This window comes from Bombus affinis, unplaced genomic scaffold (assembly GCF_024516045.1).
Source record: "Bombus affinis isolate iyBomAffi1 unplaced genomic scaffold, iyBomAffi1.2 ctg00000059.1, whole genome shotgun sequence".
In the NCBI taxonomy this organism is placed as follows: domain Eukaryota; kingdom Metazoa; phylum Arthropoda; class Insecta; order Hymenoptera; family Apidae; genus Bombus; species Bombus affinis.
In genome coordinates, this window is record NW_026108820.1 from 1,338,142 (window position 1) to 1,361,349 (window position 23,208).

General features: G+C 38.1%; 1 protein-coding gene and 1 long non-coding RNA gene across 3 annotated transcripts in view; one reads left to right on the plus strand and one right to left on the minus strand.

Annotated features, from left to right (window-relative positions):
- The first annotated feature begins 402 nt into the window (after nucleotides 1-402).
- Nucleotides 403-8,176, plus strand: LOC126926840 (uncharacterized). Of its 2 annotated transcripts, none has more exons than XR_007714928.1 (5): nucleotides 403-638; nucleotides 773-930; nucleotides 1,013-1,148; nucleotides 1,377-1,458; nucleotides 8,057-8,176. It is a non-coding gene; the product is annotated as an uncharacterized LOC126926840 (long non-coding RNA). The 2 variants fall into 2 exon arrangements; XR_007714927.1 differs by lacking the exon at nucleotides 8,057-8,176 and adding an exon at nucleotides 1,538-2,019.
- A 6,411-nt stretch (nucleotides 8,177-14,587) lies between these two features.
- Nucleotides 14,588-23,208, minus strand: part of LOC126926829 (A disintegrin and metalloproteinase with thrombospondin motifs 3-like) — a 58,047-nt gene continuing 49,426 nt past the window's right edge. The window contains exon 5 of the mRNA XM_050743220.1: nucleotides 14,588-14,930. Coding sequence (XP_050599177.1) covers nucleotides 14,711-14,930 — 220 coding nt within the window. The 3' untranslated portion in view covers nucleotides 14,588-14,710. The remainder of the gene's footprint in view (nucleotides 14,931-23,208) is intronic.

The window sequence follows — 23,208 nt, forward strand, 5'->3', positions numbered from 1 at the left end:
GCCCGTAAGCAAGTATGTTCTTCTAGATATGACCATCAGACAGTACCTGTGATGCGGTTATCCCGGAAGTACATTGCGGAGTCGGTAGAGAGCGTTTCCTGACCTCTCGCAAGGGAGACAATAGATGAGGATTTAAGGGTGTCGAATCGGGATCTTTGCAACGCGGAGGCGACTCGTTCCTACGCCCTTCCTCTTCCTCTTCGCCCGATGTGCTTTCCTCTATGACGATTTGAGGCTCGCCATAGTTTGCCACATTCACATTCGGGCTGCACAATTGTCTTCTCATCTTGATTTAGAAAACTCTCACTTGAACATAAATAAAACGTTTCTTCGTTGAAACCGTATCATAGTGGAGAACGATCGAACAGTACAAAAGAATGAATAAATTTAAGTCACATTTTTATTAATTTTCTTTTGTATGTAAAAACAAATCTGATAGATTCAAAGATACAAGATCTTCCGATCTTCCTTTATTGCACGGACGAGCAGTTGAAGAAGCACGTGTTCCCCAGACGGATGGACAGAGAGTTACATTAGAGAGACAGACAAGGTTATAGAATAGTTGTTTGAGATTGTGAAGACTGAAGATTTAAGATTTAAAGACTGAAGAAGAAAGATCGGTAGCTCAGGACGTTCAGGTAAACATTGCACCAAAGACTTATAATTTCCCGTTTAGATAATCATCGTTATTGATTGTTATAGACGCATATTAATTGTTGTTCATTTTTATATTTTATCAAATCATTTTATAATAAAAAAACTCGATTTTCAGACTTCAAAATCGATCCCTGAATTATCGCATTATTGAACCTTATAAATATAACACGAGTTAATAATTTAGTTGTGTGTGAAAAATTCAGTGCTTGGGAAAACTAAAAAAACCAGATGTAGAGTTTTCTTACAAGTGGTGACCACTTCAACAATAACGAGGTACTATTGGCATTTGTTTACTGCCGTAAGGAATGCATTTATATTTATTTCACACAAATGTAATAGTATTACTTCTGCATAGGTGTTCGGAAAAATTGAAAAACCCATACATGCGTCCTTAGTCCATGCCGAGCACTTACAGAAAACGCATATATATGTCCTTAGTCCACACCGATAGCTTTAGCCAGACACCTATATGCGCCCACAGCACTCAAAAGGTTAAAACACTGTTCTTTATATCATTTCCCTATTTACAGTTGCGATATCGGGAATAACTTTAAACCGTTTTAAACGTCGTTTACTCGATTAAGTCGCGCGTAACGATATTTGTCGTGGAATCTCGCAAAGAACGTAAAGCACACGTAACGATTCATCGATAAATCGGTTAACGACGTTGTTACGATTATCACGAACACACCCGTTAACGATATTTTTTCCATTTTCAGGTTGTTCGCGAACGAAAGGGAATCGTCTCGAGAAAGAAAAATCGCTTATAAGTATTTGAGCACATCGAACTTTCAACGCTCGGTAAGTATTCGTAAAATCCTACAAAAGTATTACAGCCATCTCGATCGTTTAATTCGATTAAAAACATTTTCGTTTTTAGAGAATTTATTCAACGGTAGTCGTTCGATGTACTAGGTTGTCCGAGAAGTTTCTTTCGTTTCATAAAATGATAATAGATGAGCAACAATTTCTGTTTTATATCATTTTATCGAATTAGGTGCGATCCATTTCCTTATATCTCTATTATTATGTTCGTGCATAATTCGATAAACTAATATAAAAGAAAGGACATCGCGCGTCTATTATTTCTTTATAAAACGAACACAACGTATTAAGTTGCCCGAAAAGTGTCTTTCTTTCGCAAAAAGAATTTTTTACTACAGTGCACCTTCGTACAAACGTGAAAGTAAGTCTGTGAAATATCGCGGTGTTTATCTCAACAGAACAAAACGGATCGTACGTAATTCGACAAAATAATATAAAAGAAAGAACGTGCGTCTATTATTTCCTCATAAAACGAGAGAAACTTTTCGGACAACCTAATAGTAGCGGTACAGCAAGAATAACCTTTCAGAGGCGAATCGTATAGAACGGATAAAAAGAAAAAATAGGAAACTAGGAAAGTAGAAAAAAGTCGGAGATTTCATGCGAAAACGGAGAAGCGCACTAGCGCGCGACGAGTTTTCCAAGCGTTTTATCTACGACAAATGCAAACACCATTTGGCTGAACATCTGACAGCACAGGCGGTATGACCTATGTTGAACCATGTTGATCGAAACGACGAAAGGTCACGCGTTAGCCTGCGTTGACAAAACGGTGCCACTTGAGTGGAATCATGCGATTTCTCTTACCGTATCGTCGTTTGATCCTTCCGTCGATTCTAATGGAAAATTGAAATTTCATTTCTGTTGCTTCTTAACAACACGACATAACGAGAAATCGAACGACTCGTTGTTATTTCATTTCGCTCTATCTCCTCGTTTTATTTATACATCTTTCGAAAAGCTATCGTCGATAGCGTTTTTAAACAGTTAACCGCGTTTCATGAATTAAACAGGTCGAGAAAAATGTTAATCTCGGTGTGTTTCATCTGTCGTATAATATAAAACATTACCATTTACCATAAAAATTCCAAATTTTAGTAAGAAGCGCTAAGAATGTTATTTAGTGATACGTTCGCTTTGTCAGTAAAACTGAAAAATTTGATTTGTTCCTTTGTTATATCGGTTATTCCCTGTACAACGTATTCCTTTTTATAAACTCAGTTGATTATTTTCACCGATATATCGGCTATGCCCGAATTGTTTGCGCAATTTTGTATGCTTGCAAATTGAGTGGATGTTTCACTGCGTGTGTCCGGTATTCCCCGATAACGATCGAAATATAATACAGAAAATATAATGCGATTCAGTTTTTTGGTCGAATGTGTGTTGAATAAATTATCGAATATGCAATTCCACGAACACGAGCTTCGAAAGTTGCTCCACCATCTACGAGTTCAACCGTAAAACCTACGCTTCCTATCAAAAAACATTTCCCCAATTTTATACCAGTTATATCATTGATCGAATCCACTTCACGTTGCTGGTGTTAGATTTGCCAAGTGCCACTTTGTGCGATATTCTGTTTCGAGAAATACCACACTGGGAGGATCCACTGAATTTCTTCTATCTTTTCACATTTTTCTTGTTTACGAATTTTGTTATTTTGTTACAATTTTAACATTTTATGTGGGAAATAATTCATTTTTTCGAAGAAAAATGTAAGCCATCGTCATTTTGGTTTAACGTCGTCGTAAAACTTATAACAGGAACACGTAACACATTTTCTTTGTGTTCGACGTGTATACTCGTCGTCGCTTATTTTTATTTGCATTTTATTCACGTTGATTTCTAAAACTAAATTCCACGGTTAACTGGTTAACAGTACATCGCGCTTCGTGAATATTTCAATTCACTCTTCTATGCTAAGGAATCGCACGAGTCATCTGATGCGTCATTCGTCTATCATCTGACACGGACGAAGAAAGGAAGAATTTCTCGAGATTTTACGCAGAACGAAAATTTGTTTTTCGATATACGCTACAATTTTGTTTTTCTCATAGAGATTATACGAGAAAGTAAAATGTACTATTGTTCGTTTTATTCCGCGCGATTCTCAACTTTTATAATCTCGCGTAACGTAACAAAGCATTGCAAAAAGAAATAAAAAGGTGGAAAAGTAAAAACTGAAAAATATGTTGCACGTAGAAATTTCTTACGATTTCTCTTCAAACTTTGAAAATTTGGATTCAAATTAACGCGATATAGTATCATTTACATGTACAGTTTAGTTGATAACAAACTAACAGCAAACAAAGCAATGTTTATCGATGTTTTACGAAATTTATTTATTACACGACTTATATTTGTGTGATTTTTTCTTCGTAATTTCGTAATTGATTGTTATTCTGGGTGTTTAGATATTTTTCATTCTGTCCACAGTTTCCACTCGGTCGTATCTTCCTTTCGTTAACAAACTTTCTCGAGTTTGAGGAAAATATGAGAGAACCGTTACTTTATATGCAAGTTTCCTTCTTCGAACGTTAAAAGTTCGAAATTTTCTTCAAGCATCAGGAGTATTTTCATTTGTCGAAACGAGGACGAAATTGGGGTATAAAACTTGGCGAGCGCTGCAGCATCGAGAATTAATGATATTGTGCTTCAACTTAATTTATCGCCATGAAAATGCTGGTCTGCACTTAGTCGACCACGAACTTTTACTATTTCGGACTTTTTCCTCCTAATATTTTATATTGGGTTGACAACTAAGTGGTTGCGGATTTTATCATTAGGTGGCACTGACAAAATCCGCAATCACTTAGTTGCCAACCCAATATTATCGTTCCATCTGAAACTTCTATTATTTAAAGCATCGTATTAAACCTTGTGTCCGAGTACAATGTTTCCAGTAATATTATACAGGTTGGTTGGTAACTGGTGGTACAAACGGAAAGGGGGTGATTCTACGCGAAAAAGAAGTCGAAAATATAGAATAAAAATTTTTCGTTTGAGGCTTCGTTTTCGAGAAAATCGACTTTGAATTTTCGCTCGGTACGCGTGCACTTTATCACGTCTCGTTATAACGGACCTCACTGTACATCGTTGTCTCGATGGATATTATCGCAGTTTAAGTTTGTTTTTGCCGTAACGGAAAATTAGGAATACATAATGAAATAACATGAAGTAATCATAAAGTTTATTGTTACAAAAATTGCTGAAAGTGTTGCCCATTCTGTCCAACACATACTTCTGCTCTTCTAATTAAATTTCTATGAACACTTTCTAACGCATTCGTTTGTTTTAAAGTATGAAAGGCTACAATAATCTTCTCTTTCAATTGCTCGAAAATAAAACCTCGAACGAAAAATTTTTATTCTATATTTTCGACTTCTTTTTTCGCGTAGAATCACCCCCTTCCCGCTTGTACCACCAGTTACCAACCACCCTGTATGTTGGGTTGTCCGGAAAGTGTCTTTCTTTCAAAGAGACGTCTTTTTCAACGACGCATCTTTATACAAACATAAAACCTAATCTGTCGAACATTGTGATCTTTAGTTTGATAAAACAAAACGGATCATAGGTAATTCGATAAAATAATATAAAACGGAAAATGTGCATCCATTATTTCCTTATGGAACGAAAGAAACTTTTCGGACTACCTAATAGATTCGTATTGCCATAAACGGAGAAAATTCGAACTTTCTAAGTAACGTAAACTAAAACTCGAAATTCGTTAAAGTAAAATTGAGGAAAAATCAAATATTGTGCATAGTAACTTTCTAAATTTTTATGTACAATGTTCGTCGTAATAATATCAACGATAGAATATAATCAGAAGAGTACGCGTGCGATAAATTCGATCGTGCGTTTAAAAAGAAATAAATGAAAATTTCAATAAGAACGTAGTTGGCGATTTAATAGAATTTCAATAGAATTTCAATAATGGACAAGAATTTCGTTATTTGTCCGGTAACGTCGTTGTGTCCATTTTCGTAAAAGCCAGATTACGATTGCACGTTTTTCTCGATTCGAAGCTTCGTCGAGTTTAATCCGGCGACCGGTTTAGGCTACAGTATGTTTCAAATTTCCAGCCCTTTGTATGCAGAAAAATCATTCGACCCGATGAACCGCGTGAAATGTAGAAGTTCACTGATTCAGCGAACGAAAATAAATCGCATGTAATATTAAATCGATATCGTCGACCTGAGGGCGAACTTTCTCTTTGGGATCTCGTATCTTGGACACGTCGAATCAAACTTTCGAAATTCGATATTTCCACCGATTCAATGCTACTCGTATGACTTTGATATTTGTCGATACAGCCCGGTACACGTGTAACGACATTTGCGACTTCGACGCATGGAAAATCCGTCTCGTAAAATGTGCGCTAGCCTGTGCTGAACTGGTGAATGATTGCCACGTTAGAACGAAGTAGCTTCAATAAATAATTGATATGCAGCGACATAAAGAAAGTAGTGGCAAAGTAAAAATTTTAATGTAAATCTTTCGATGGATGCAAAGGCGTAATAAAAAAAGGTAATAAAAAGATTTCGAAGCAAAACTAGATTATTTGAAATTCTCTGACGAAAATGCTACGATAGAAGGTCCTTTAGTGCGGAAATTACGTTACAGAATTTTTTCGAATGGAAAGAACACAATGTAGTTATTGATTTTGAAGAACGTTCCATAAAATATTGAGTTACTTAAGCTGCTTATATTTTGATTTTTGTAAATAAGCAAACGCGTATTGTTTATCATTTTATTGTTAACTTATTTATTCCACCTTTTCTATTATTCGTTATTTAATATTAAAAATTACACTTATTTTCTTAAAGTTGATTCATATAATTATCATGCTTTCCTTTATGAATTAATTGAATGTTAACGCGTCGCGTAATTTATAAGTATTAAGAAAAATCGTTTATTCGAGTACATTATTCACCTGGTGTAATGTCACTCAATTAAGAAGCACGAAAGAATATATTCTTGTTCGATTTATCACGAAAAATAAAATCTTGCACGTGTGTACAAGCTGTTGGTTTCATCCAAAAACTACGACGCATGGAATAGAGAAACAGATATATATGCAAATGCACGTAATATATAAGAGAGAAACGTATGTACGAGTCCATAAATCGAAGTACGAACTGAAAAGGGAAATTTAAATTTTATCGAAAATTCTACTTCTAATCGACGTCTGCGTAAGATACGAGGACTAGCTGTTGGCGAGATACGGAAGCAATTTGTAGGTTCGAAGGGGAATATCGAGAAACTGGTGGAATACGCGAAGCTGTCGCCAAATTTTAACGTCTAATAACTTCCAATGGCTGTCTGATATTCGCACGGTAACATTTCCAACGAAATAACGAGAGCGATTCGCAAAAGAAAATATCGACTCGCAACATTCGTTCTGGGCGCGTGCTGCGTGAGCGCGTCTGCGTAATCCGTTTTTAACGGGCGAAAAAGTCAGTGTTATTGCTAAAGCGAACGTACTAGGAAAAAAGTAGCGAAGCGTAGAACTTTAAAAATAAAACAACATTTTTCCACGCTATATTCCGCTGATATAATATATTCTGATATTTACGAAGCCTTCGTGTGCCAAAAGAATCTGACATTCTAATGTGACAATAAACAGGAAATCTTTTAAGCAAACAGAAAAGAAAAATACACATATCTCGAGTTCTCATCGGGATTAGGGGCGTGTAACGAATCTTCATTTGGATTAACCATTGTTGTTATACGATATGGATAGTATTTACTGGTACCGACATGATTACAGTACCGATATGGTACAGAGTTTGACAAGTAACCGTGGCAATTAGATACTCGAGATGCCAATGACAATGATCTTAGGTTCAATAACGAATCCACGGTCAAAGGGATAACAAATACGTCTTCTTCCAAAGTCTAAGTCGTACTGAGCTTACTTGTCCACAATTCAAGTGTAACTCAACTTACTTGTCTACGATATAAGTAGAACTCAACTTACTTGTCTACAGTATAAGTAGAACTCCCTCAGTCCAAATGGAACTGCACTTATATACTCGTCTCTGTACCCCTCGGGTCAACTATATTTTTAAGGAGATCTATACAATTACTCCATAGCTTTGTTAGGTAAAAACGTCCATGCCATGACCGTGGCTACGTTTAGCGACCAGTTGTGTCACTTCGAGCCCAAGCCTACTGTCATAAATCTCGGGTAAACATATTCGGATTAAATCATAAACAACTACTTCTGAGTTTTATTATTTAAGTGCAGCTATAATAAAAAGTCTAGACTAAAGTATTGGGGGTCTTCCCAAAAATTCCAAAAGAAAGGCCCCGATGTCCTTTTATCTCCAACATGTATATAGGAGAAATGAAATAGTATAGTAATTTTTTAATTGCACACTAAATTAGTATTAAATTCCATACGATATTTTCAAAGATCTTGTATCTTTGAATCTATCAGATTTGTTTTTAGATACAAAAGAAAATTAATAAAAATGTGACTTAAATTTATTCATTCTTTTGTACTGTTCGATCGTTCTCCACTATGATACGGTTTCAACGAAGAAACGTTTTATTTATGTTCAAGTGAGAGTTTTCTAAATCAAGATGAGAAGACAATTGTGCAGCCCGAATGTGAATGTGGCAAACTATGGCGAGCCTCAAATCGTCATAGAGGAAAGCACATCGGGCGAAGAGGAAGAGGAAGGGCGTAGGAACGAGTCGCCTCCGCGTTGCAAAGATCCCGATTCGACACCCTTAAATCCTCATCTATTGTCTCCCTTGCGAGAGGTCAGGAAACGCTCTCTACCGACTCCGCAATGTACTTCCGGGATAACCGCATCACAGGTACTGTCTGATGGTCATATCTAGAAGAACATACTTGCTTACGGGCCACATCCCCTTTCTTGATAATGTACTTTTAGTGTATCCTGTTAGCTTAACAAAACATAACGTTGTCCAACGTTTGCATAATATATTTAAATATATTCCTATTAGGTCATTTGTTGTCTGTATATTATCGCTTTCGATTTTGTCTTGGACTTCGATAGGTAATCCAATGACAATCAGGTGTATCCTCACCTCTTCATCCATTTTCCTTTTTACTTCCAATATTAGTCATTCTTTCTCTATTGCATATTCTACGAACGAACCTGAAAGGTATTTACAGTTGTAAGCATATCGTATTGCCGGCCAACCTTTATTCTTAAAGGCTTTGATAAATGCTTCTCTCCAATCTTCCCAGTTGTGTCCTCCAGCTTTCAGTAGATTTGTTTGGTACCACCTTTTTGCTGCTTTTCCTAGGTACTTTCTCAAACCTTTGACTTTTCCTCATCGCTTTTCATTTTGTATTTTTTGCATTCCTCTTCATACTCTGATATCCAGTTTGTGGCTTTCTGAGTTCCTTCTAATCGTTCTATATTGTTGTTTGTTTCAACTATTTCCCTCTTATCTCGTCTTTAAAGGGTCTCTAGAAGTTTTTCCATGTCCACGTTGAGTTTCTCCATTTCCGTCTTTGTTTTTCTTGTGGATGTTATTTATGCTTCCTCTAAGACAATGTCTCGGAATACGAAGTTTGAATCCGTATCGGTATCAGTGCTGCTGTCTCATCGTCTATTGGGAGTTTAATATTTCGATTCTGAAGTCTGAAAATCGAGTTTTTTTTTATTATGAAATGATTTGATAAAATACAAAAATGAACAACAATTAATATGCGTCTATAACAATCAATAACGATGATTATCTAAACGGGAAGTTATAAGTCTTTGGTGCAATGTTTACCTGAAAATTGAGAATCGATTTTCAACGTCCTGAGCTATCGACCTTTCTTCTTCAGTCTTTAAATCTTAAATCTTCAGTCTTTACAATCTTAAACAACTATTCTATAACCTTGTCTGTCTCTCTAATGTAACTCTCTGTCCGTCCGTCTGGGGAACACGTACTTCTTCAACTGCTCGTCCGTATCGATCTCTCCGTTAAACACAGCCTGTCGTGCTACCCGTGTTACGTCGCCTAAACATCTGCATGCCAGCCCTCGCGACCGGACAGCCAGCGGCCTGCGTAACGTCACTCCGACCCTCAATAAACCTAAGGACCCAATATATTCTTTCGCTGTCACTGTATTGTATCAAAAGGCGTCTTCATTCAACCCCTTTGTCCTGAAGAATTTCTTAAGCCAAACATATTTTCGAAGCACATCTGGTTTTTAGAGAGGTCCTTGGGTTTATTAGGCGCGCTGAAAAAATACGGAGAAAGCGAACACGCACCCATCGGGAAGAATCGAATAGCTAGCTAATAAAACAATCAGGTTTTTCCATGAACAAGGTCACCTATCAACCACGATGGTAGGAGGCCTTCAAGTATCAGCGTAGGGCATAATCAATCGACATCGCGGATCGTTACCCTCACTTTTCTTAACGAAAAGTGTGAACAACGAATCCGCGTTCGTCATGCAAAAGGGCACACCCACACTGAACTTTCTTCCATCTCAACGCAAGAGCGACCAGCTAGTCAAAATTCTAACGCCTAACGTCTAACTCTGAACAGAACGCCAATTCAAGTCGATCCGTGACATTGCCAAACATTCGCTTATTCTATTAAGTATCATATCGTGCTACGTCCACCAAGAGACTAAGTTCAATTGTAAGAGCATTGCTCTATATTGTATACATCTATATTATCTGCATGCGATAAAGTTGTTAATTGTTTATATCTTTTCAACGGCGTTACTACTTTGTGTGATTGTATAAAGTGCTGGAAATATACATTATTATAACTCTGACTCCCAGTGTTATACCGCATTAACCACCCCGATTATCCTAACCGAAATACGGGGATCGAACTATTCGTGGTGTCGATTATTCTAATCGTAACGGGAATTTACGACTCCCGTTGACGCGTATTCTAACGACCGCGTCTCCCCGCGATAGCTCGAATTTACAACCCGTAAAATAAAAAGAATCCCTATCCTACATGAACTCTAGGGATTTCACATATTTACTAAATTTAGTTTTCTAGTTTATTACGCAAATTCTAGTTAACTGTAAATTTCAATGTTTATAATAAATAATTAAAATCTCTTTCATTTTAATCATTTAAACTACTATAACTTATTACGATTTGCGCTTTGAATAGTTAATCAACAGAGTTCAGTCTAACGAAAAAGTATTCCGTCCACAGCGATCGTCAGCGCTAGACACGCGCCGTCCGTACGGACGACATAGGCCGTGAGTATTCAGCACTCAAAGGGTTTATCGTCTGTGATAAAGCTTTTAGTTTCGAAAGCTCTGTTAAACTCGTTATGGTAAAATTAATAGACACTATAATCTTAACGAATTATCTTTTGTATTCGTAAGAGGCCCGACGATTTCTTTATTATGGGAAAATAATTTCAGCGATATTTTTCGCTTTTAACGCGTTTGCAGCGCGTACGCGTATATCCTTGCCTGTTGCGCGTTATACGTTTTAACGTATGTGCATAATTTTCTATCTACCAAATACGCGCAGCATTTAACGAAGCAGAGCGAAACGTTTGTAAAATTGAAATGTTAGAACGATGTTTCCGATAAAATTCTTTGTTCCCGGCAGGTTGAACTGCGAGACCGATGCGTTTAAAAGTGCAATTTTCGAGGAATTAAACGCACGAAATTCTGAATATTAGTTCCTTCGTTATGCCTTTGTCATATTCGTTTCTATCTTTATCATTATTCGACAGGTTATTCGCAACTCGTGCAACGAAATAGGAGGATATCCATACGTTGATCCAAATTTCTTCTTTCAATCATATAATTGGCTTTCTTTTGCATAAAACGATATTATCGAACCGTTATCATAGATGTAATCTGGTTCTGGAAAAAATCGAAGAACGTCGTGTGAAAATCGATTTTAATTTAAATTGTCTTAAATATCCTTTAACGAATACGTCGTATTCTTTCGTTCTATTACGTTTAAATTAACAGTTATCGTCCTTTATGTCGGCCATTTCCTTCGTTTACGTTCTTTTTCACTTTCTGCCGTAATAGATCAGCCACGGATAGTCCAGTTCGACGAATAGTTTCTCTCGATCGACGTGGAAACCGTCGAAAAGAAAGATTCAGGATATTGTAGCCGTTCGCCGATAAGGAGCGCCATTTACGCCGAAGGAGATCCGTTCTCTTAGAACGTTCATAGAGCTCTGGGTCTTTTCGTTCTATAGGATTAATATAAATCTAGAAATTGTACAGCCCAACTTTAAGTCTATCGCAGCTTCGTTCGAACGACGCTACATCGTCCTGTACAAATTTCGATTCCTCCGATGAAACGTGTATTCACAGCAAAGTACATTTTTCTGTAATCTTATTATGGCTTGCGAAAGTGTCCGAATAATCATGATCGTTCCGAGGTGACGCGTATCACACGAACAATAGAAAACTCGGAAAATATCGAAAGGTCGGATGATACCGGCGTTCGTACGGTAAAATCGTAAAATTGATTTCGATAACTTAACATCGTACGTGCGTTTCAGTTTAGTTGACTATTTGATCGATTAAAAGTTCAATTAATCTATTTACTTTGTTCGCGCGGTGCCGGCGTTTAAATTTCGAAAAAAAAACGCGCAGTTAGGAGAAAGCTGGAAACACATCGTATAATACGAGACTCGGATAGCCGAAACTTCACTGAGCTGGCGGAAATTTTGCGTAGGATCGCGTATTATGCCAAACATTTTGAAATCCCGTTAACGCTGTAACGAGACACGACTATCATGATTATGTTCGTTACATCAGTTGCGACTCTTCAATTTTTGTACTTTCGAGTCTGTCCCTATTTTAACGATAATAAAACATATTTGTAATGTTGGGAGAAGATTTTTAATCAAGAAAATTGAAACGAAAATGTGCGATCTTTTTTCATTTTCTTCAAAACGAAGGTATCCTCTAACGTTGTAAGAACGTAATTGGGTCGACCCATACATAACTCGAGCTGAAATGATCGAAAGGGCGTAGCAGGCTTTTTTTTTATTTATTACAAGCGTACAGTTTTGTCAGGTTCAGCCAAATATTAGGTTGCCCCAAAAGTGTCTTTCCTCTACGAATATGTCTTTTACGACAATGCATCTTTATACAAACACGACAGCTAATCTGTCAAATGTCGTGGTCTTTACCTTAATAGAACAAAATGGAACGTACGTAGTTCGATAAAATAAAGGAAACAAGAAACGTCGTGCGTCTATTATTTTCTTATAAAACGAAAGACTCTTTTGTTGTACAACCTGATATTTGAACTATCGATAATTTTCGAGAAAGGTCCTGTAACTTCCATATACATTTTCCGATCCATTTCAAATTTTTCCAATACAATTGTTGGGAATATGATACATTTACACTGTACATGTGAATGTGTGTGTAAGCATCAGAGGACGTCCGGGTCTTGGTTGAGACAAAAGACAAGAGCCAGTCGTTAGAAGTATCTGGAAGAGTCGGTTGACAACAAGCGTGCGTGCGAGTAGGTTTTTGAGGTCTTAAGAGTATAAGATATATGTATAACAGTTGTGTGCTAAATAAAGGGAATTATTTGTATTTCCGAATCCATTCTATATCTTTTCAGCATAATATATTTAAAGAAAAAGATTGATCGTACCTTCTGATCTGAAAAAATAGCTCTGTTTATTATACATTATACATTATACATGTGTATGGGAATTAACTAGTGTCTATATAGTTTCACACTGACAAAATAGTTTCAAGTAACTTGAAAATAGTTGCTTGATTCAGGTAACTTGACCAATCTGAATCATCATAAAAACTTGGAAAGATATTTCAAGCAAAATTACAGATTCACATTGGTAAAATAATAGGTTCACATTGACAAAATGGTTTCGAATTGCTTGAATTCAAATCGTTTGACGAAGCAACATGACTAATCTGAATAGTTTAATTGTCATCTTTATCCAAGACTCGCATTGTCAATCGAGCCATTCGGAAATCACATTGACCAACTCCAAAATTGAAAAGTAGAGAAAAGTAATTACAAGTATCGCAAGTGGTGAGACAATATGCGATAAAAATGAAAAGATGAGCGTGGCGTTAAGCTCTAAGGAACTAGAGGTTTTGTGAGAATCAATCGTGTACTTGGACGATGAAATTGCGAAATTATGAGATTGTCCAAAGATGAAGTTGGTCAATTTGACTTTCGCCAGGCTCGATCGTCACTACGACAGTTCTCGCGTATCGAAACTATCTTGATGTTTGTGTCGACAGGTGAGACGAATGAGCGATCGTGGCGGAGAAGAATCAGGACTGTTACGCCGCGCAACACATCCGCAGTCCATCCTGCGCGGCGTGACAGCCAACGGTCTACGTGCCGTCCTTCGAACCTTCCATAGGCCTAAGGACCCACCATAAATTGAAATCCTAACTGCATTGTTCGCACACATGGTTTGAGTCAATCTGTCTGCCAGAAAAGACTTTCTAATTCCAAAAGTGTTTTCAGCTGGTTCTTTAGAAGGGTCCTTGGGTTTATTACGTGCTCTTAAGAATTGCGGAGAAAGCAGATAGTGGCCTAACGAAAAAGGCGGAGATCTCCCTAACGGAAAATCCGAGTCTCCCCATAAACAATGTCGCCTAGGACCCAAGTTAGTAGGAGGCTTTTTCCTCCTATCTTCCTTCCCAACATTGGTCATAACCAATCAGCATCGCGGATCATTGCCCTCACTTGCCTAACTGAAAATGTAAGCAACGAATCCGCGTTCTTCGGTCAAAGGGCACACCCATACCGAGCTTTCCTCCGCATTCACATTAGAATAAAACTTTAGTGTTTGATCGTCTCTCACGGTGTCTAGAGTTCCTGCATTTCCTATAACTCTCACCGTTCCTACCTCTCCAGAGTTTGATCGTCTCTCACGGTGCCTAGAGTTCCTGCATTTCCTACAACTCTCACCGTTCCTACCTCTCTAAGAGTTTGATCATCTCTCACGGTGACTAGAGTTCCCATAATCCCTATAGCTCTCACCGTTCCTATATCTTTCAGAGTTCCTTCATCATTTCTCAAGGTGCCTACACGGCCTAGAGTCTCCTAAGGCTCTCACATTATCCAGAACTCCGACAGTTCCTATAACTCTCAAGGGCCTAGAGCGCCTAAACGGGAATTTACGACTCCCGTTGACGCGTATTCTAACGACCGCTTCTCCCCGCGATAGCTCGAAAATACAAGGACCATCGCCGAGGGAAGCTACTTTCCTGTCCACCCTCTCTCAAACATCGGCTCCTCAGCTAGGTGGCCGAAGACATTCGGTCGTTACGATTGAAAGAGTGTCACCGACTTTGTTTGGCCGTAATCGTCGCGAATCAATCGCCGGTTTTCCTCTTGGAGGCGTGACCAGAATATTGCCGAATCGTCGAGACCCAGAGTCTAGAATGTCCGCACCACCGAGCGGTAGAGGAAGTACGCACAATCTTCGGTTGGACATTATGGACGACATCGCAGACCTAAAAGCGAGGAAGATAAGATGAGTGTAGAGATGAAAAAATTAAGCAGAGATCAAACTTACGCGCTACACTTGATCTTCATTTTCTTTAAATTTTGATCCAGCTGATAAATCAGTAATTAAACCAAGGGAACTAAGTTTGAAATCAAGCGAATCTGAAATACTATCAGACTGTTGCTACGTGAGAACAATAGCCATCTTGTACTTCGTATTTGCTCGATTCCAAACTCTAATCGATATACCAGCAGGATTTACCAGCAAAATAATTATTCAGAGATTCTGTCGATAAAACAATTGAAGTTTAAAATCGAACGAATCCGAATTACTGCGAGATCGTTAGTGGCTATTGTTCTCGTAGCAACAAACTGATGTTACTTCAGATTCGTCTGATTTCAAACTACAATTGATTTATCAATAGAGTTGTCGAAGAATTATTTTGTCGATATCGGTGTAGAACAATAGTCAACAACGATCTCGCTGTACTTCATATTTCCTCTATTACAAACGTCGATTCATTTACCAGCAGAGCATCTGAAGAATTATTTTACATGGATCATGTAGAAAAAAAACGAACACGAAAATGGAACTGTAATAACATTTTTTATTCCTTGTTGAGAGCCGTTCTTAAACATTTTGCAGGAATTTTCCCTTCGCAAGAAGATCGAAAAATAACCACTTTTGACGCTCTGTTTTCATCCCATATGAATTTTATCTTTAATATTACCGATTGATAATAATGTCACTGCGATATTGTCCGCAATGATTGCAAATTATCTTCTCCGCGTTTCACCTATATCGATAATACAGAATATCAAACAACAATTATTTAATTTCATGTTGTTGTTGACTTTATTAATTTTTACGATAAAGTGCATTCTCTGGAAGAAATTTTACGATTTACGATTTTCTTTTTCATTCCTCCTTTCACCTACGATGGCTCTTAAACAAGAAACGATATCGTAACGAGAAATACAACTTACCTGAGCGTCCACTTTGGTTCCACTAGTGTTGTCCCATACGACTTTGTGTTTGACCTCGCTATTAGGGGACTTTTTACCCAACGTTTCCTTCACCGCCTTCACTACCTTCGATTTATCGAACTTGAGACTTAAACTGGCCGTTACCAAATCTTCCGGCTTCTTCGACATCGGTTGGTGTCTCTTCGTGAACCAATTCGACGGTGTCATAAAGGTCGAAATAGCGGCTTTCGAGGATCCGCTAAGCTTACTTTTAGCTCCGTGCAATGTCGACACGTCGAAGCTGTTGGAACGGAAGCTCTTCGATCGACTTCCTTTCTGTTCGGTCGTTTTTCCGGGCCAGTTTGATTTGCTATCGTCCCGCGAACTCGGCGCTTCCTCGCCGCATCGGTTGATTTCCGTCGCGGAACACGCTAACGAGCTTAGGATCGATATCAGATCCGTATTAGAGCAGACAATGCCCGCAGCGCCGGAAACGGATGCACTCGCGGCTCTTGGCAGTTCCGAGACGCGCTTTCGGAGAGAAGATGTCGGCGAAACCGACGGAGTAGGCGTTTCAGAGAATCGTTGTTGTTTCGGCTGTTGAGTGTGACGTTGAGCGGAACTGTTACCCTCCAGCGGCTGTATTTCGTACACTTGCTCCGTCGACGTCCTGTACATCCTTAAGCGCACCTGGCAAACGGATTGCTTTTATTCGAAAGACAGTTTCTTTTTTATCATAATTCGTGCGTTATGATACATGTTTCGATGATTGAGCCGTTAAGCGTGACAAAGCGATGGAATTGTTTTGCACAGAAATTCTGGTTCTAAAATTATGTTAGGGATTCTAGGGCGTAATAACATCTTGGAACGCAAAGTTATCGATGTGTCGATGAAAGTTAAGCGAGCTTTATCGAAGCACACGTTCGAGTCTTTGGGCGATTGCTAGGAATACGCGTAATGTTCTTTTCTGTGAGCTGAAAAGTTGAACGACTATAAAAGGCGTTTGTAGAGGATTTCAAAGCGGAAGAAGAAGCGATACAAATGTTTAGAATCAGAAATTATCTGTTTATATGGAGATCTATTTGATGCAAGATCTAAAATCAATCAAATCGGATTGTACGGACGTATATTTGTAAAGCAACGAATATTTGGTTCTTTCAAATCTTAACTTCGCACGATCGTATAGAAGTTCGTCAACTTTAAACTCGGTTTTTCTTAGTCTGCAAACTAGCGGAGATAGAACGGCTAAAATAAACGAAAGATCCTTACCTTCCTCGCTTTTAGGTCTGCGATGTCGTCCATAATGTCCAACTGAAGATTGTGCGTGCTTCCTCTACCGCTCGGTGGTGCGGACATTCTAGAGACTCTGGATCTCGACGACTCGGCAATATTCTGGTCACGTCTCCAAGAGGAAAACCGGCGATTGATTCGCGACGATTACGGCCAAACAAAGTCGGTGACACTCTTTCAATCGTAACGACTGAATGTCTTCGGCCACCTAACTGAGGAGCCGATGTTTGAGAGAGGGTGGACAGGAAAGTAGCTTCCCTCAGCGATGGTCCTGATCCTTCTCCGCCACGATCGCTCATTCGTCTCACCTGTCCACACAAACATCAAGATAGTTTCGATACGCGAGAACTGTCGTAGTGACGATCGAGCCTGGCGAAAGTCAAATTGACCAACTTCATCTTTGGACAATCTCATAATTTCGCAATTTCATCGTCCAAGTACACGATTGATTCTCACAAAACCTCTAGTTCCTTAGAGCTTAACGCCAAGCTCATCTTTTCACTTTTATCGCATATTGTCTCACCACTTGCGATACTTGTAATTACTTTTCTCTACTTTTCAATTTTGGAGTTGGTCAATGTGATTTCTGAATGGCTCGATTGACTATGAGAGTCTTGGATAAAGATGACAATTAAACTATTCAGATTAGTCATGTTTATTATTTTCCTATCCTTATTTTTAATTTACACTATCCTTATTTTTTATAGACTTAAAACAAAAAACAAACAACAAAGAAATCTACAACATCAATCGGCTGATGAACTCCATAGTTAAGTTCGAGCCACCTCTTGTAAAGAAAGAAATAATACAATGCAAAAGGTGCCAAAGGTACGGCCACACGCAGAAATACTGCAATCATAACTTCCGGTGCGTAAAATGTGCAGGTAATGACCCCACTGACCAATGCACTAAATCCCCGGAAACCCCCGCCAAGTGTATCCACTGTCAAGGAGAGCATCCTGCGAACTACAAAGGATGCTCAGCCTATAAAACACTACATAATATAAAGTATCCAAAACTGAGACCCAAGGACATAACCATACAAGAACCTAAACCCCAAAAACTCACCACACCAACAGTATCCTATGCGCAGGCAACGCAAGGAAACGTAAACAACTCGAAAACACACAGTGTACACACAGAAAATAGAATTCCCACCCCACAAAACACAGACAACTTTACCAGACTCGAAAAACTTATCGAGAAGCAAACTGAGCAAATTAACAACTTGCTGTCACTACTCACACTCTTCATGGACAAATTCATACGCACAGAAGCAAAATAAAACCAATGCGAATAGCTCTGTGGAACGCCAACGGTCTAGCTCACCACAAATTTGAACTAGAACTATTCTTAAAACAACAGCAAATCGATGTGATGCTTATATCCGAAACCCACTTCACCGACAAAAACTACCTCAAAATACACGGCTACAACTTCTACCACACACAACACCCCAGCGGAAAGGCCCACGGCGGCACCGGAATCATAATCAAATCAAACATCAAGCACTACGAACTTCCACCATTCCAGAAAGACTACCTCCAAGCAACAAACGTAGCAATAGAAGACTGTCATGGTACAATCATCACTTCAGCTGTATACTGCCCTCCCAGACACTCCATCGCCAAAGAAGACTTCGACAACTTCCTGGACACCCTGGGCAATAGATTCATAGCCGGAGGAGACTACAACGCCAAACACACCCAATGGGGCAGCAGATTGGTTACAGTAAGAGGCAAAAACCTCCTCAACAGCATAATAACCAACAACCTCAACTACCTTACCACATACGAACCCATACACTGGCCCACCGACACAAACAAAATACCCGATCTCCTCGATTTCCTCATAACTAAAAATATCTCGTCAAGACACGTCCAAATCAATTCCTCGGCTGATCTCTCCTCCGACCATACCCCCGTGATAGTAACAGTCATTTCAACAATCATCGAGAATACACCTAATGGCTCCATTCATAACCAACACACCAACTGGCAGCTCTTTAGAGAAATCTTCACACACACAACTTCAGCCTCAACCTCACTAAAAACCGATGAAGAAATCGAAGCAGCCACGGAATACCTAAATGCGAGCATAATAAACGCTATTCGCGTCTCCACACCGGCAAAAACGTCCATCAGCAATCACGAATACCCCCAGTACATATTAAAAAAAATAGCAGAAAAACATAGACTAAGAAGAGTATGGCAGACCCATAGAACACCGGAGTACAAACGCAAACTAAACAACGCAACTAGAAAACTATCCAAAACCATAAAAAACTACAATAATGACTGTTTTCACAAATATCTCGCCAGCTTGTCCCCCACAGCCGACTCCAACTACTCACTATGGAAGGCCTCCAGGAAACTCACGCGCACCCCACAAATAATACCTCCAATCCGCCGCCCGCAAGGCGGATGGGCGCGTAGCCTTATAGAAAAAGCCAACCTATTTGCCAAACACTTGTCTGAAGTATTCAAACTCCATTCCTCCGTAGCTGCTGCAGACGTTACCGAATACCTGCACACTCCCTTCCAAATGTCCCCTCCTATTGAGCCCATCACTTCTGCAGAGATTATACAAGCAATCAGTCGGCTAAACCCCAAGAAAGCAGCAGGTCACGACCTAATAGGAAATAAAGCAATCAAGGAACTTCCCATAAAAGGGATTGCACTCATCGCATCAATCTTTAACGCCATCCTCCGCCTTGAACACTTTCCTAAGGCGTGGAAAATCTCACTAATCACCCTCATCCCTAAACCCGGTAAACCAAAATATGAAACCACCTCCTATCGCCCAATCAGTCTTTTACCTACCCTGTCTAAACTATTCGAGAGAATGCTCAGGAATCGTCTCCTCCCACTCCTAGAAGAATTGAAAACACTCCCAGACCACCAAATCGGCTTCCGAAAACAACACTCAACAGTAGAGCAAATCCACTGCATAATCCACATGATCAGCCAAACCCTTGAAAAGAAAAAATACTGTTCAGCGGTATTCCTAGACATCCAACAGGCATTCGACAAAGTATGGTATGAAGGGCTACTCTACAAGATCAAAAAGATCCTACCCCATCCATGCTACTCCATCTTAAAATCCTACCTAACCAACTGACAATTCATAGTTAAATGCCTAGGCGCCTCTTCCGCAACATTCCCAATAGAATCCGGCATACCCCAAGGTAGTGTCCTCGGACCCCTACTGTTCTCCATCTACACTGCCGACTTACCTATATCAAACGAGGTAACAATAGCAACATTGCCGACGACACAGCACTATTAGCTACCCACGTAGACCCGGCAATTGCCTCATCCACTCTCCAGCAAAGTCTCGACTCCATGGAAAAGTGATTCCAAAAATGGGGTTTTAAAATAAACGAAAAAAATCCTCCCATGTAACCTTCACTCTCCGAAAACAAACCTGCCCCCAGGTCACCATTAACAACGCAATAATCCCAAGCAAGGACTCCGTAAGATACCTGGGCATGACCCTGGACAGCAGGCTAACTTGGAAAAAACATATCTCGGAAAAAACAAAGCAACTAAAGGAAAAATTAAGAAAATTCTATTGGCTCACGGGCCGACGCTCCAAACTAAACATACAGAACAAAATAACCCTCTACAAGGCCGTAATAAAACCTGTCTGGACCTACGGAATCCAACTATGGGGAATAGCAAGTAATTCCAACATTGAAATACTCCAACGCTTCCAATCGAAAACGCTAAGATCCCTATTAAATGCACCCTGGTATGTTACCAACGAAACAATCCACCGCGACCTCAAAATATCTACAGTCAAAGATGAAATACACAAGTTCAGAAGCAGATATAACACAAGAGTCAACAACCACCACAACCCACTAGTCACCCAACTACTGGACACGACGGACCAGATCCGCAGACTAAAAAGAAAATACCCTCTAGATTAAATCCTTAGTATCTACTAGAACCAACAATATAAAACTATTATAATCCATGTCATTGTATCACGCTAAACTAAGTTACTGAAAATTCTCAACGAGAATTGATTGTAAATATTCTAATAAATAAAAAAAAAACATCTTCTCAATTGCGCTACCAAATACCTACGGACAAAATTGTTCTTATAAATTTATGAATATTATGTGTTTACGTATTTGAATGAAAAGTGTTTTTCTTCACTTCACTTCAATGTAACGAGACGTGTCTATCATGATTACACCGGTAAAAATTGAGACTAATTTGGAAATATATATATGGAAGCTAGAAGATGCTTATTGCAGACGTACACATAGCAAAAAACTAATGTACAATGTAAAGAGTATTTTTAAACATGTGATTGATTAGGGGTAAAAATGCTCCTACTAAAAATATTGTGACTTATTTATACAATACATAATTAACTGTCCAAATACCGATGGTAATCAATAAGCATCTTATAATTCCTATTTACATTTGTTTCAAAAGTTTCTTTCGTTTCATAAGGAAATAATAGATGCACGACACTTTTTGTTTTATATTATTTTATCGATTTGTGTATGATCTATTTTGTAGTAATAGAACAAAACGAAAGAAACTTTTGAGACAGCCTAATGCTTCTAGAAATTCATGAAAAGCTTCAACAAAATATTCATGGAAAGTTCCTGTAAGCGTCCGAGTACTTTCGTGAGCCGTTATATGTATAATAATTCGTTACAATGTTAGTGATAGCTTGGAAAGTGAACTATTTTTATTATACATCTTTTTACTTTCCATATTACGCTCATAGATACTCTAAAACGCCGCGATACTAACTCTTATCTATCATGTTTACGAATGCCTATAATTTGTGAAACCGCTTCTGATTTTACGGAAATTTTGCAGTTGCTTGATGAATGAAACAGATTTGTTAAGAGAATCACATGTTATAGATACCTGAACTGTGATTTATTTAATATATCTTTTCTGATTTGTTATCCTGCAACATTTCCATGTTTTACGAAGCTTTAAATTAAATTTCACAAGTTTATTTTCCTTAAGCTAAAGACGATGCTGGTGAAATATTTATTTCTGAAGTAAAAAGTAAAAATATAGCTTACATATTGCTTGTATTTAATCATGTATTACGATTAATCCTGTTGCGATACTCGTATATTTCAGTTAGGCTCTGGTTTTAGTAAACAAGAAAGATTTATAATATCTTAAGAGGATGTTTAGCATGAAATCATGCTAATAAGAAGTTTTTCATGTTTTTCTTCAGGCTTAAAATATTTTTTAATGTTGTGAAAAAATTGGGTTGAAAATGAATAAAAGGGTGCAACAGGGTATTTAAACAAACTAATGTCTCCTATATGAATAAGTCGAGTGATATGCTGTAAATTATTTTCACAAAAAGACACCCATTTTTATTATTGTTTTCTAAACAAAATTCAATATGATTTGTTATACCTGTAATAGGAAGTTTCTTTAACTATCATTAAGTTATCGATCCTATTTTTATTGAAGTTTAACAATACTGTTCAATGTTAATAATTATTAATTTATAAGTGAAGGGTAATTCCAACGAAGAAAGATATCATTTGCAAACAAATAGTTTCAGATAAAATCAGCATTGGTACTGTAAATTTAAGATATTATAAATCTAATATGTATTGTATCGCAAAGCGGGATTCATGATGAAAAATTAAATATAAAAGTCCATGAAATTTCGCAAATTTAAGCATCTCAGTTGATACAGCTTTAATAAATGTGAACAAAAGTTTAGTCTATCTCTATATTTAAATAACGCATGATATTTAATTCTACAGTATAATTAAACAAAGATTCGAAGCTGAAAATTTCGAAATATAATTGAACAATATATCGTACAATAAATGTTATATGATGTTCTGTAAAGAAGAATTGCATTTTTACGAAGAGGATCAAAGATAAAAGAGATTTTTGTTGAACGATACGACCGTTTCGAAATTCCATTTTGATCTTGTGTATGTATAGTGTATCTCGTACAAAAGATATTACAACAAGCGTCCAGTCATAATGTGAAACATTAATCAAAATTTCTAATCTC